Source organism: Mauremys reevesii, linkage group 13, assembly GCF_016161935.1.
Source record: "Mauremys reevesii isolate NIE-2019 linkage group 13, ASM1616193v1, whole genome shotgun sequence".
In the NCBI taxonomy this organism is placed as follows: Eukaryota; Metazoa; Chordata; order Testudines; family Geoemydidae; genus Mauremys; species Mauremys reevesii.
Genome location: NC_052635.1, coordinates 20,146,059 through 20,160,911, shown reverse-complemented (window position 1 = coordinate 20,160,911; position 14,853 = coordinate 20,146,059). Strand labels below are relative to the sequence as shown.

General features: G+C 41.3%; 1 protein-coding gene across 5 annotated transcripts in view; it reads right to left on the bottom strand.

Annotated features, from left to right (window-relative positions):
- The window catches only part of RBL1 (RB transcriptional corepressor like 1), a 100,609-nt gene that overhangs the window by 10,298 nt on the left and 75,458 nt on the right, over nt 1-14,853 (bottom strand). For all 5 annotated transcript variants that reach the window (XM_039497960.1, XM_039497965.1, XM_039497961.1 and 2 more), the window contains 2 exons: nt 13,833-13,904; nt 13,564-13,654 (listed from right to left, as the gene is read on the bottom strand). In XM_039497960.1, the coding sequence (XP_039353894.1) occupies nt 13,564-13,654; nt 13,833-13,904 (163 nt within the window). The remainder of the gene's footprint in view (nt 1-13,563; nt 13,655-13,832; nt 13,905-14,853) is intronic.

Sequence of the window (14,853 nt, the reverse complement as noted above, 5' to 3'; positions counted from 1 at the left end):
CGAGGTCCATTAGGGCGATCAAGTCCCTCGCCGTTGAAAAGGTCTCCGGCATAGAGGGCACAATAAGCTCAACCATGGCGTGAGCCGGGGAGCTGACAGGCACCGGACTCGACGGCCCCTGCGAGGGTGGAATCGACGGTGCGGCAGGTGTCGGTGCCGCGGCAGTTGAAGGTGCCGGGCGGTCCGACCTCAGTGCGCACTCAGACTGCGTCACAGATGTGGGTGCCGCAGGAGCCTTGCGCTTCTTGCCACGCGGGGAGAGTGACCGGTGTCGGGTATGGGTAGGCTGCTGGCTAGGAGTTCTCGTGGTGCCGGTGCTCCCCGGTGCGCAGGAGGTACTTGTCCCCGGTGCCGTGGCTGGGGCCGATGCAGGAGGAGGGCTGCCTCCATTAGGAGCTGCTTGAGGCGAATGTCCCGCTCCTTCTTTGTCTGGGGTTTAAACGCCTTGCAAATGTGGCACTTGTCCGCGAGATGCGATTCGCCCAGGCACCTGAGACAGGAGCTATTAGGGTCTCCTGTGGGCATCGGCCTATGACAGGTCGAGCACGGTTTAAGGCCCGGTGCCGGGTGAGGGAAAAGGACTAACTACTACTAACAGCAATAAAAGTTAACTATAAATACGAAAAACTGAACTATATACACAATAAACAGGAAAAACGAGTGAAAAGCTAGGGAAGTGGAGAACAGCTAAGCCGCGCTCCACTGTTCCAACGACTGACATGGGCCGTAAGAAGGAACGGAGGAGCGGATGGGTCGGCAGGGGTATATATTCGGCACCATAGCGGTGCCACTCCAGGGGGCGCCTAGCCGACCCACCGAGTGTTGCTAGGGTAAAAGTCTTCCGATGAACGTGCACGCAGCGCGTGCACACACCTAATTGGAATCGATATGAGCAAGCACTCGAAGAAGAAGTCTGGTGTGACTGTCAACAAATGTCATTGCTGGCACATGTCCCAGTAGTTGTACACACTTTCTGGCAGATGTTTGTGGGCTGTCCATTATCATCGAAATTAAATTGACAAGTGTGATGAAGTGTTGCTGAGGTAGTGTTGCTGTTGAACAGTCTAAACAAGCGCCTATGAATTCCAATTTCTGGACATGAATCAATGTGGGCTTTTGTGCATTATTTGTAACCCTAACCTCATGAAAAAGGGTTATCGTACTCTGCGTGGCACTCATTGCTTCTTGTTATGTTGGTGCCCTTATGAAGCAATTGTCCAAATATGGAAATATCAAGACTGTGTCTGCAGACGTGTGCTGTCCACCACCACTAAAACTTTGGAGAAAACCGCTGGGGTGGTCAACCAGCCAAAGGGTAGTACTTTGTATTAGAAGTGTTGTTTCCCTAGGATGAACCTCAGGAATCGTCTGTGTGATGGATGAATGGTAATGTGGAAATACACGTCCTGCAGGTCGAGGGTCGAGAATCAGTCCCCCTTTTCTAACGCTGGAATTATGGTTTGTTAGTGTCACCACTTTGAAATGTTGGTTTTTACAAATTTGTTGAGTTTCCTTAGATCCAAGATGAGTCTCCATCTGCCTGTCTTTTTCTATGTGAGAAAATATTTTGAATAGAAACCTTTCCCTCTGTGCTGCGTTGGTTCAGGTTTCGCAGCGCCTAGATGAAGGAGATGGTTTACTTCCTGTTGTAGCAGTGACTTGTGAGAGGGGTCCCTGAAGAGGGACAGAGAGGGAAGGTGAGTAGGTGGGACGGAGATAAAGGGGATGGAGTAACCATCATAGAATCATAGAACTTAAGATCAGAAGGGACCATTATGATCATCTAGTCTGACCTCCCGCAAGATGCAGGCCACAAAAGCTGACCCACCCACTCCTGAAATAATTCTCTTCCTTGACTCAGCTGTTGAAGTCCCCAAATCCTGATTTAAAGACTTCAAGTAGCAGATAATCCTCCAGCGAGCGACCCCTGCCCCATGCTGCGGAGGAAGGCGAAAAACCTCCAGGGCCACTGCCAATCTACCCTGGAGGAAAATTCCTTCCCGACCCCAAATATGGCGATCAGCTGTACCCTGAGCATGCGGGCAAGACTCTCCAGCCAGACACTCAGGAAAAAGACTTTCAATATCCCAACATTGACACTCGGTACTAATTACCAGTGGTGGCACGTTATTGACCTATTGACTAAATCACGTTATCCTATCAAACCATTCCCTCCATAAACTTATCAAGCTTAATCTTAAAGCCAGAGAGGTCCTTCGCCCCCACTGTTTCCCTCGGTAGGCTGTTCCAGAATTTCACTCCCCTGATGGTTAGAAACCTTCATTTAAATTTCAAGCCTAAACTTCCCGACTGCCAATTTATATCCATTTGTTCTCGTGTCCACATTAGTACTGAGCTGAAATAATTCCTCTCCCTCCCTGGTATTTATCCCTCTGATATATTTAAAGAGAGCAATCATATCTCCTCTCAACCTTCTTTTGGTTAAGGAAAACAAACCGAGCTCCTCAAGTCTCCTTTCATACGACAGGCTTTCCATTCCTCGGATCATTCTAGTGGCCCTTCTTTGTACCCGTTCCAGTTTGAATTCATCCTTCTTAAACATGGGAGACCAAAACTGCACACACAGTACTCCAAATGAGGTCTCACCAACGCCTTGTATAATGGGACTAGCACCTCCTTATCTCTACTAGAAATACCTCGCCTAATGCATCCCAAGACCGCATTAGCTTTTTTAACGGCCACATCACATTGCCAACTCATAGTCATCCTGCGATCAACCAGGACTCCTTCTCCGAGGTCCTTCTCCTCTTCCGTTACTTCCAACTGGTGCGTCCCCAGCTTATAACTAAAATTCCTGTTAGTCATCCCTAAATGCATAACCTTACACTTCTCACTATGGAATTTCATCCTATTACTAATACTCCAGTTTACAAGGTCATCCAAATCTACCTGGAGGATAGCCCGATCCTTCTCCGAATTGGCAATACCTCCCAACTTTGTGTCATCCGCAAACTTTATCAGCCCACTCCTACTTTTGGTTCCGAGGTCAGTGATAAATGGATTGAATAAGATCAGACCCAAAACCGAACCTTGAGGAACTCCACTGGTAACCTCCCTCCAACCCGACAGATCACCTTTCAATACGACCCGCTGCAGTCTCCCCTTTAACCAGTTCCTTATCCACCTCTGGATTTTCATTTCGATCCCCATCTTTTCCAATTTAACCAGTAATTCTTCATGCGGTACCATATCAAACGCCTTACTGAAATCAAGATATATTAGATCCACCGCATTTCCCTTGTCTAAAAAAATCTGTTACTTTCTCAAAGAAGGAGATCAGGTTGGTTTGGCATGATCTACCTTTCGTAAAACCATGTTGTAATTTGTCCCAATTGCCATTGACCTCAAGGTCCGAAACTACTCTCTCCTTTAATATTTTTTCCATGACTTTGCATACTACAGATGTTAAACTAACAGGCCTGTAGTTACCCGGGTCACTTTTTTTCCCCTTCTTGAAAATAGGAACTATATTAGTTAATCTCCAGTCAAACGGTACAACCCCCGAGTTTAGAGATTCATTAAAAATTATCGCTAACGGGCTTGCAATTTCACTCGCCAATTCCTTTAATATTCTAGGATGAAGATTATCCGGGCCGCCTGATTTACTACCGTTAAGCTGTTCAAGTTTGGCTTCTACCTCGGATACTGTCATTTCCAACCCCGCACCTTCATTCCCATCAGTCACTCTGCCACTATTCCTAAGCCCTTCATTAGCCTCATTAAAGACCGAGGCAAAATATTCGTTTCGATATTGTGCCATGCCTAGCTTATCCTTAATCTCCAGTCCGTTTACAGTTTTAAGCGGTCCCACTTCTTCTTTCTTGGTTTTCTTCCTATTTATATGGCTAAAAAACCTTTTACTATTGGTTTTAATTCCCTTCGCAAGGTCCATCTCTACCCGGCTTTTGGCCTTTCTCACTGCATCCCTACACCCTCTGACCTCAATAAGGTAGGTTTCTTTGCTGATCCCTCCCATCTTCCACTCCTTGTACGCTTTCTGTTTTTTCTTAATCACCCCTCTGAGACGCTTGCTCATCCAGCTCGGTCTAAAACTGCTACCTACGAACCGTTTTCCCTTTCTCGGGATACAGGCCTCTGACAGCTCCTGCAACTTCAACCTGAAATAATCCCAGTTTGGATAATTTCCAAAAAACTCACCTGTCTGTAGTGATATTGAGCCAGACTCGGTGAAATGGTGACAAGTAATTTCTGAATGGTTGGGAAATAATCTGTTTCCAGTGTTAGAATGTGCAGTTGTTTTGTGCGCTTGACCACACCTTCAAAACTGCTATCTTGTGGTGGATGTTGGGACGTTGAAGGTTGGTTTTGATTTTGTTGATGTCTGGTTTACCTTTGCTTGCAGTGTTGGTCATACTGCCTGTGTGTTTGTGCATATGGCAGCGATCAGAATCTCTGGGTATATCTGCCCTGTTTCTTTTTATTTGCAAGTGTATAGATGCCCAGGGATTTTAATGTTGCTCTTGAGGGTGTGGAGGGACTCATCCATTTTGGCTGCAAATAATTTTGGAATTTTCAAGGGTAGGTCGTCGACTGTCGACTGGACCTCCCTGGGAAACCCAGAGAGATGAAGCCATAATGCACGGCACATGACCATAGATGTTGCAATGGATTGTGTGTCCGTGTCTGCGGACTCAAGTGAGGCCTGCGGGGCTGTGCTGGTGATGAGATGGCCTTCGGCAATATTAGCTTTAAAATTTTTATTTTTTTTTAAATCTTCAGGTAAACCATCAATAAATTCTGACATTTTCAAAAAGATGGTGTGTGTGTATTTAGACAGTAGAGCCTTGTAATTAGCTATGCAGAACTAAAGTGTTGCAGATGAATAAGCCCTGTGGCCAAAGAGGTCTAATCTTTTCCAATCTCTGTCACACAGGGCTGTTGTAGAGTGGTGTTGCTTTCCCCTCTCACTTACAGCCTTCACCACTAGTGAGTTTGATGTGGGGTGTGTAAATAAGAACTCAGCTCCTTTAGGTAGCACATAGTATTTTGTGTCTGATCTTTTGCATGATGGGGGTGCTGTTGCTGATCTTTCTCAGATTATTTTGGCAGGTTCCATAATGGCATCGTTGATTGGTAATGATATCTTCGCTGAGGGATATGACTGAAGTATGTCTAGTACTTTATGCTGTGATTCAGGTACCTGTTCTAGAGACATGTCCAAGGACTCTGCCACCCTTCTGAAGAGTTCCTGAAATGCCTTGAAGTCATCCCCTGTGGTGGGGGATGAGGGGTTTATATCAGAGGGGTAGCCGTGTTAGTCTGGATCTGTAAAAGCAACAAAGAATCCTGTGGCACCTTATAGACTAACAGACGTTCTTCAGCATGAGCTTTCGTGGGTGAATACCCACTTCTTCAGATGCAAGAGGGGTTTATAGTTTCATCTGATGACAAAGATGAGAGGTTCTCAGGTGGCAAGGCTTCCTGGTCAGATATATCCTGTTTCCTCAGGTGCTGAGAGAGGTGGTGATGGAGACTGTGGAGCTGTCAATCTTGGTGGGCTAGAGGGCCTGCAATGTTGAGCCCTGTACATTGCGCATGGATTCCAGTAGGGCCAGTTTGGTGAGAATGGCATGGAGGATGGTGCCCATACTAGACACATGCTTCTGCAGATGAGTGGTACTCTGGTAGGTGGGATGGTCCGGGTTTGGGTGAGGAGTGATGAGGCGTATATCTCACTCCATCATCACTAGATGGAGGAGGAGCTGACCTTGCTGGAGTAGTCAAGCGGCTTGGTATGGATCAAAATGGAGTGCCATCAGTACTAAGGAGCGACTATTCCGGTGTTGAGGAGACCAATAGGTCTTCATGTCTCAAGAATTGGTGCGGAACTGTGAGCATCGTGAGCGTTGCTGGTGGTACAGGAGTGAGAGTTGTGCTGTGCTGCGTAGGTACCATAAGTGGCGCCACTGTGCTACTCGTCTTTTCGGTTCCATGGGTACTGAGATGGAGGGTTTCACTTTGTTCTGTGAGCCTCTGTTCGAGCTTGCGCACATAGGGTCTTTCGCTCTCTGGGAACTCTTGGTACCAAAAGGTGCTGATGTCTCGCAATCCAACGTGCTTGGTACTGAGATCAACTTTGCAGTCGGGGATCACTTTTTCTTGGCCGATTTCTGGTGCAGTGAAGTCTGGGACTGCTTTTTGGTAGTCTTTTTGGATAAAGGTTCTTTCATAGGCGCTGCAGGGGTAGGACTCTGTCAGAGGCTGCCAATGGTGAACGTTGATCCTGAGATGTCCTGGACTCATGGTCCGAGGTCAGTCTGAGGGATTTCTCCATCATAAGGAGTTTAAGTTGGAGATCCCTAGCTTTTCTTGCTCTGGCCATGAGGTTATGGCAATGTGGACCAATGTTCCCTCTAATTTTTTCTATCCATTTGCGGAAGAAATTTTGTTACATGCACCAAATTATCGAAGTAATGTGCGGATGTGCATGAACAGTAGAAACAAAAAACTTAGATATAATATATATTTTAAAAAATTTACCATAGGGATAATTACTTCAGCCAGGACAGGTTAGGCATTTTAGAACTCCACTACTCAAAGAATTAAATTTAAGTGTTAAGAGAAAGAAAAATTATGAAATGCATAGACCAGTCCAAAAACTCAAACAACAACATTTTGAAAGAATAAAATTACAGAGAATATATGTGCACTGCAGGCAATATCAAGTAACAACAAGAAGTATGTGTTGAGAGGTGAGTGCGAAATACAAGAGACATGCATTGCCCCTTTAAGTACATTCACAGCTTGGCAGGACTCCCCGTGGACGGCAGCTGCCCTGGGGCATCCTTCAGGTAATCAATATTGCTAACTAATGCTATATGGTGCTTTTCCTTAAAGCCCCAGTGTGTATACACGGGCACAGGAAGATGATATTGAGGAAGAAGTGTGTATATAAGCATCCCCTTGAATTCTGAGAGAAGTGGAGCAGCTTCCTCCCATTCTGAGTTATAGTCAGGGGACTAAAACTTAAAGTATCTGTACGTCCAAGTATGGAGTCCTGGCTGACAGCTCTGACATGGAGCTGGGTGCGCCAGGGTGGATTTGATTTAAATCAAATTGATTTAAATCACTAATCAGGAAGACTCAATATAATCATGGATTTCAACATAAAAGTGCATTCTTGTTCGTTATTATAACCTTAATACATATTCCTCACAACTCAGAGATAGATGTAGCTTTCATTTTTAGAAGGTACACACTATACATTTTTAAACTTATTTATTTTGAAAACTTTTCAGATTAGTTTTACAGCTATATCAGCAAATGAATGATTGTTTGATTATATTTCATTTACCAAAGGTAAATGAAGCAGATATTTATGAAGTCATTGGGAGGTGAACTATCTCCAATTCAACAGGTTAATCATTAATATTTGGAGGATTTTCTTGCCATGCTGTATTAGGAGGAGATCACCAGACAGACATTTAAATTGTTCTATTTAACTAAAACAATGTTATGTATTCTGGATTTTTTTCTGCAACAGCAAACATATAATATTTTAACAAAACAAGCATATGAATTTTTGAATTTAAACATTAAAGTTTTTTAAAAATCAGGTTTGCTTTTGTTAAAATTGTTTTGAACTAAAATAGTTAAATGAAATATTTAAAAAAAAACAAAACAAAAAAAACCCACCCTCCATTTTTTGCTGTTAACAAGCATGTTATCTCTGGAGACAAATCCACAGTTTGAGAACTGCAAAACTAAGCATCTCTGATGGTATCTTCTAGAATGAGCATTGATTTCCATTGGGTAGATAGAAAGATTAACCTAAATAATCTATACAGAAGCCCCTGGAACCCTTTAAGATTGGGTCCCTAATCCATGAACTCATTTACAAAACTTTTCTTAAACATTACATGAACATATTGTCTCATACTATAGAATTAGAATTTATAATCCCTATTCCATGATGAGATATCTTTGAGCTACCCTGCTGCGCGCTGACAGAGAAGTCAGGCTATTGCTCCCAGACCGCATTCCTTACTGAAAGGGGTCCCCCCCCCTTTTTTTTCCCCCTTTTATTCTACAGAAGACCTAGCCCTCTCTCTCCACCAGAGACAGCTTTGTGGCGGTTACTGTCATTGTAGTGTTTACACATCAATTTACAGTGTTATGACTCTATATTCACAATGGAAAAAGATAGAAACTCAGGGATTGTTTTAATTAAAGTGCAGAATTTTAATTGATGGAAAAATACAGCCCAAATGGGGGAGCCTCACTAAAATCCTGAGCGCTACTGTTTCTTTTTAGCCCTATGATTTGCTGCTGTATGTTGCCCTTTTAAGTAGATCGGCACTTGTCATAAACAGTTAGTTAAGGGTTAAGGTTTTTTTCCTACCTGTAAAGGGTTAACAAGCAGTACCTGTGGACACCTGACCAGAGGACCAATGAGGGACAAGATATTTTCAAATCCCTGTGGAGGGAAGTTTTTTTTCCTGTTCTTTGTTTTTGGAGAGTCTCTCTTGGGAGTTGAGGGAGTCCAGACATCTTAATCAAGTCCTCCCAGGTTTCTGCAATAAATTCTTCTATTCAAGCTAGTGAGTATTAGCAAGGAACTAGTATTCTTATACTTTTATTTCTGTATTTGCAATTCTGTGTTTTGCTATAGAATTTCTATAATTCTGTACTGTTATTGCTTTTACTGAGAAAGAAAGGAGGGGGAATTCTCTCCAGAGATTGATAAGTTTAGACCCTGTGTATTGTTCCATCTTGGTTACAGAGACAGTTACTTTCTTTTTATTCTTTAATAAATCCTTTCTGTAAAGGACTTGGTTGATCTTTCCTTGGGTGGATTCTCAGGGAAAGGGGAGGAGGGAGGCATCCCTCTGTAGTTGGATTCTGGTATCTCTCCTAGGAAAAGGGGGGGGGGGAAGGAAGCAGGGGGGAATGGTTTATTTCTCCTAGGTGTAAGAACTCCATGGATTTGGGGCTCTTGGGATCCCCAAGGATTTTGGGGAAGGACTGTGTCCCAATACACATACATTATTGGGTGGTGGCAGCTTTTACCAGATCTAAACTAGGATTTTAGTTTAGGGGAACCAATGCAGGTCCCCATTTTGGAACCCAACAGCTCTAAGTGGGGGTGAGACCTATGACAGCACTCAAAGCAGACATAGCAGCAGCAGCCACCAGCAAACTCCCACTATCCCACTCCTGAGCCCTATCATGCCCCCCGGCCCCACAGAGATAAGATACAGGGGCGGGAGGAGGGGGAACATCCTGACATCAGCGCCCCTCTTCCCACTGCTCTGAATAGCCAGCAGAAGGCTCCTGGGAGCAGCTCCAAGGCAGATGGCAGAAGCAGCACAGCAGTGGGAAACCTGAAGTGTGCAGTACTTGATCACTTGCTGGGCAGCCGCCTGGTTGTGCAGCTTAGAGGGAACTTAGAAGTGGACACTTTTGAGGACTGTGTGTCTTGCTGAGACAGCGGACACACTGTGTGGCTCCATCAGAGACAGGGATTGACAGTCTAAGTCCGGCAGTATTTGAAGCCCAGTAATCTGGGCATGTCAGAGAGAGTCTGTTTCAAACAAGAAGGGAGTAGTAACTCTATGGGAGCCAAAACTTATTTGCCTACGGAGGGGAATAAGGGTAGAAAAGCAAAATATTATTTATATATTTTAAATAAAATAAATAAAGTAAGTATAAAGGGCAAACTAACTACTGACTATACAGTGAAGTCGCATCATAGACACATTTAACTTATGCGATTTTAACTATACGCGCTCAGCAAAACAAAAAACAAAAAAAAGAGAAAAATAATTTAAATACTGTACCTGTAGTGTGGGCGATTCCACCCACCATTCCACTCAATGAGCATTTGACTATATGCGATTTTCGCCTTACACGCTGACTTCAGAACCTAACCCCCGTGTAAGATGCGACTCCCTTGTACTACCAACTATAAACTATCTTACCTAAAGGCTAAACTTATCTAAAGGTAAGTGAGGATGCTGATGATTGCTCCGACTCAAACCAAAGGTGGTAGAGAAGGAATTGAGGGACAGTGCGAGCCAGCGACAGAGCATGCATGACCCAACCAGGCACCGCTACCACAAATCTCTGATTACAAGCGCAGGGTGCATAGACACCTAAAGTGGAGCACCCACAGTGACACTCCTTGGAGAAGAACAAATGTTACAAGTTTGTTATAGATATGAGTAGCATGAATTACAAATGGTAATAAGCACATTAGTAGAAGGTGTTGAACAACCTATTGACCTGTTGTACTTTGTAACAGGCTACAACAATAATTTTCTTTTCTTTTTTTTTAAAAACCACCATCCACCATTTATCAAATCCTTATCAACTATTTATAAATGGAACCTTAAAATATAAGGTGTGACCACACTGCCTTTCCCACAAACATGTTATTTCTTCTTTTAATAAAGAGTTACAATTCTTCTGAATGACAGGGGAAAGACCGGCTTGCTTAGATACACATTTATATTGCTGAAACTTCAGTCCAGAGACAGCAATAATAAAGCTACCATTGACCAAGACTACTCTTTTTATGGTGGTCAGAATCGCAAGGTTGTGATAAAGATCTGCTTTAACTACTGTAGCACACACCATGTTTTATGAAAACCCATGACAGACTATACAATTTGTGAAGCCTGATTTAACTGCCAACCTTTAGTTAAAAGGCACATTTATACTGGATTAATTGGCAGAGTAAGGCTCAATACTTGACTCATGCCTCCACTGTAAAAAAATGATTCTGGAATATTGTACATTATGTACGGAATGTGACAGTCAGTGGAAACTGTGGTAGTTACACAGCAAGTCTGGTTACTGCAACTGTTCTATCACTTGCTAACTCCAAAATTAACTTGGATCACAGCTGAGTACAGTATTCTAATAGAAGTCATTTTAATCTCTAAATTGTTCGCTAACAAAAACTCTTTTCATGGAAGTAATTGGATGCAAGCCAAGCACCTTAATAAAGCACAAACCTAGGGTCTGATACTAAGACACCTTATGCCGGAACAGGAGTACGAAAACTGGAGTCAGGACAAACAAGCTCCATTCCCCACTCTACTACTAACCTGCTTTGTGACACTTGGGAAGTCACGACTTCTTTTCCCATCAACAGGGGGTTAAGAGTTAACAAATGCTGATATTAGATAAAAGGCACTAAAGTGGTGATTTAAGTGAAAAATTAGTTCATGTGCACTTGGACAGAAATACTGTCACATGGTTTGAAAACTGGCTAAAAGAGCAAACAACTCTCCTGGCTTAGCACCTCTTGGTTGGCTGATGTTAGAAAAAGGGCATTGGAACTTACTGTTAGCAATTTAAGTTTGCTGGTCTGATATTGGAGGAAGACTGGGTGGATAAAAACATCAGTATTTAAAAAAAGAAACATTAAAAAAGACTATCAATTTTATAAAAATTTCAAATTGATTCTTTAAAAGAAAAATGTATTTTAAATCAAATTTGAAACTATGATAACCTATATTAAAGCCCAAATTTCCTATAATCTATTAAAATAATTCAAATAATAATATTCAAGCAGTAAGTTTGCTGCCAAGGTTTTAAAGAAAGCCAAACACCCTTATCTGATGAAAGTCACCAGCTAAGCTCCTGGAACCAGAGCATGCTGAAGTGTTAAACTAGCTTTGCACATCAGTAGCCTCCTTCTGTAGGTGCAGAGAAATTTTCTTAATTTCTGTTTATTCAAACTAATCCAGTTCAATGATTAGTTCATTCAGAGTTCAGAAACTGATTGGGTGTTGAAAAAAGGAAGGAAAGCTTGTTTTCCTCTTCCAATCTATAAATACAAATGAGGTGTAAGAGAATGAGATCTACTAGTTCTAAGTTCTTGAAGGACATAGTAACTAGAAGCAATCAGTTCAATTCTAACTATAGATAATACTTCCTCTGTTTAATAAACCAGTTAGCTTTAAATACAAAACATGTTTTGATAAATATTTTTCTTCTTATGTGTCCAACACTTTAAGGTAGGTTAGATATATTAAGAAAACATTTTTAAAATGGTGGTTTTGTGCACTTTAATTGAATTCCAGTTTCCATCCAAATGCAACTTGACACACATGACAAGTGAAAAACATCTAATCTAATAAAGAAATGCATCAGTCACCATTTTTTAAACAATAAAAAAGTAAACCTTATTAATCTAAATAAATGTATATTAAGCTAAATAACTGCTTAAGTGTGTATAAATATAGCGTACCCTCCTGGTGAGTAAAAAGTACCATAAAATATAGAGTATCAGAGGGGTAGCCGTGTTAGTCTGGTTCTGTAGAAGCAGCAAAGAATCCTGTGGCACCTTATAGACTAACAGAAGTTTTGCAGCATGAGCTTTCGTGGGTGAATACCCACTTCTTCGGATGCAAGCATAGAGTATAGGCTATATAAAATATAGAGTAAAGGCTATATTTAGTTGCAAATCAACGTTTTAACGGGAATCAACCTTTCTTTAGGAAAGTAATTATAAAGTACAAATACAAAACAAGACTCAAATCGATTATTTAAAATCAAGATTTCCTGCTTACTGATTTAAATCATTTTGATTTAAATTAATCCACCATAGGGGCAAGAGAACCAATGTCACTGACTCAGCATCTCTAACTTGCTGGGCTAATGTCAAGACACTGATCTCTTTGAAATTACTGGTCAACAGCTGTAGTATGCTGCTCTCGTTTAAAGACCCAGACTTCTATGAGGTCACTCTAGCTTGCTGAGCTGATGTTGAGGTTCAACATCTCTCACTGACAAGATAACAGAGACCCCAAGATGATTATATGGGGTATAGACCAACTAAGCATAACTTTTCTGGATAAATTAGACTGCTGTTGATCACTTTATGATTTGTAACTGTTAATGCCTTATTTTGATCAACTGTGTAGCAGCAGAAACAAATTTACATACCACCGTTTCGAAAAATCTATCTTGGATCTTGGGGAAAGAAAAATGTTTTAGGGAAAAAAAATTAGACATTTACCCACTCTTTGCAAAAATCAAAAACAACAGACATACTAAAGCCAAGAATCATCTACGTAAAGGCAATAAGTGTTTCAATGCAAGAGCTCCTCATTGAGCCTTCCAGAAGAATTGAATCAAACCAATCTACCTTCTGACATTTTAAAAATATGTTTCTAATCAGTCTTTAGAATATACCATCACTCACTCTCTTTCAATTTATTAAGTGTTGTCTCAAGAGAGCTGCAATTATATAGAATCATCATCAGCTGCTCATTTAAAAAAAAATTACTGTTCAACCAACCTAATTTAAAAATAGGGATTCTTAAAGCAGATGTGAAGTTCTATCCTATTTGTGCCAATTGTGAAATGCATTTCCCATGTCCTAGCTTACACAGCATCGGACTATCAGTGGCTGTCTCCTTATTTCAATACTGTTGCTTTTTAATCAGTTTATGATAAAATTAAATGTTTCCTCTTTGCTATTCTAATGTCTTTTATACTACACACATTAGTTCTTTTAAATCTATTTGAATATTATTTTAAAACAGCAGGCTAACTTTATGAACTTACCACCACCTGTCATCTCCACATCTTGGGTTAAATTTGTATTTTCTGATGTGACCTCTTTGGGACTATTTTTCAACAAAACACTCCTGTAAACCTGCAGTACGTGGGGAAAAATGCAGTTGTCAAGTAATACAAGAAACTCAAACTTAGATTAAATCACAGTTCTTGGGTTAAATGCATGTAACATTCATTCTCCAATATTAGTATGAGCCTACTTAAAAGAGAGCTTGTATCAAACATTTATCTATAGTAAGACAGTGTTATTTACTCACATTGCTGTTTGCTTGTGGCTGGTTTCTGTAGCTTTTCATTATGTCCTGAAAAGTTCTTTCCTCTTTGGTCACCTGGAAACGAAAAAACCCAAGAAGAACTATTTGAGACAAAACATAACAACTATGATTGTTATGTATCAGATGGGTAGCCGTGTTAGTCTGGATCTGTAAAATGTGACAGAGTGTCCTGTGGCACATTATAGACTAACAGACATATTGGAGCATAAGCTTTCGTGGGTGAATACGAAGTGGGTATTCACCCCGAAGTGGGTATTCACCCACGAAAGCTTATGCTCCAAAACGTCTGTTAGTCCATAAGGTGCCACAGGACTCTCTGTTGCTTTTTATGATTGCTGTATTACAGCACATAAGTACTTATGCTTGTTTAAAAAGGGAAATTTTCCAGAGTTTTCTTGATCTCATTTAGTCTGAAAAAAGTAACGAAGCTAAGAAAAGTAAATGATATATCAGAGTAGGAATAACTCACGTATTTTTTCTGTCCTACAAAAAGGTGATCTTCAGTTTAATGAACAGCCCGATCCACCTTTCCTTTCCATTACAGAGAAAAGAACATTCATATTCAACAACTCTTAGTATGTTGAAAGACTTTGGGGTTATGTAGGGCTTCACAGTAGTGGGGAAGGCAGCCCTCACTTTCCAGCCCACACACAATAGGACTTCTAAATAGGGAAGGATGGGAAAGCAGATCCTACAAGAAATTAGCCTTACTTCAGCAGAGGAGAAAAAGATGAACATGTTTGATTCCAACATGCTTTATTCTTATATAGCTCAATTTGTGCAGTTTTGCTGTGATGTTGTGTATTTCAAGAATATGCTTTGTACATTTGATTTCAAATCCATACTGTACATTTTTCATGTGCATTACATATAGCTTGAACTTGCACATTAAAAAATGTACTTCTGACATCTGAATATGACAACATGAGGAGAATAGTTTTTAGTTAACAATTCCTGCTGCTCATCTGCACTTCTAAAATTACTGCTCACTTAAGCTGAAGCT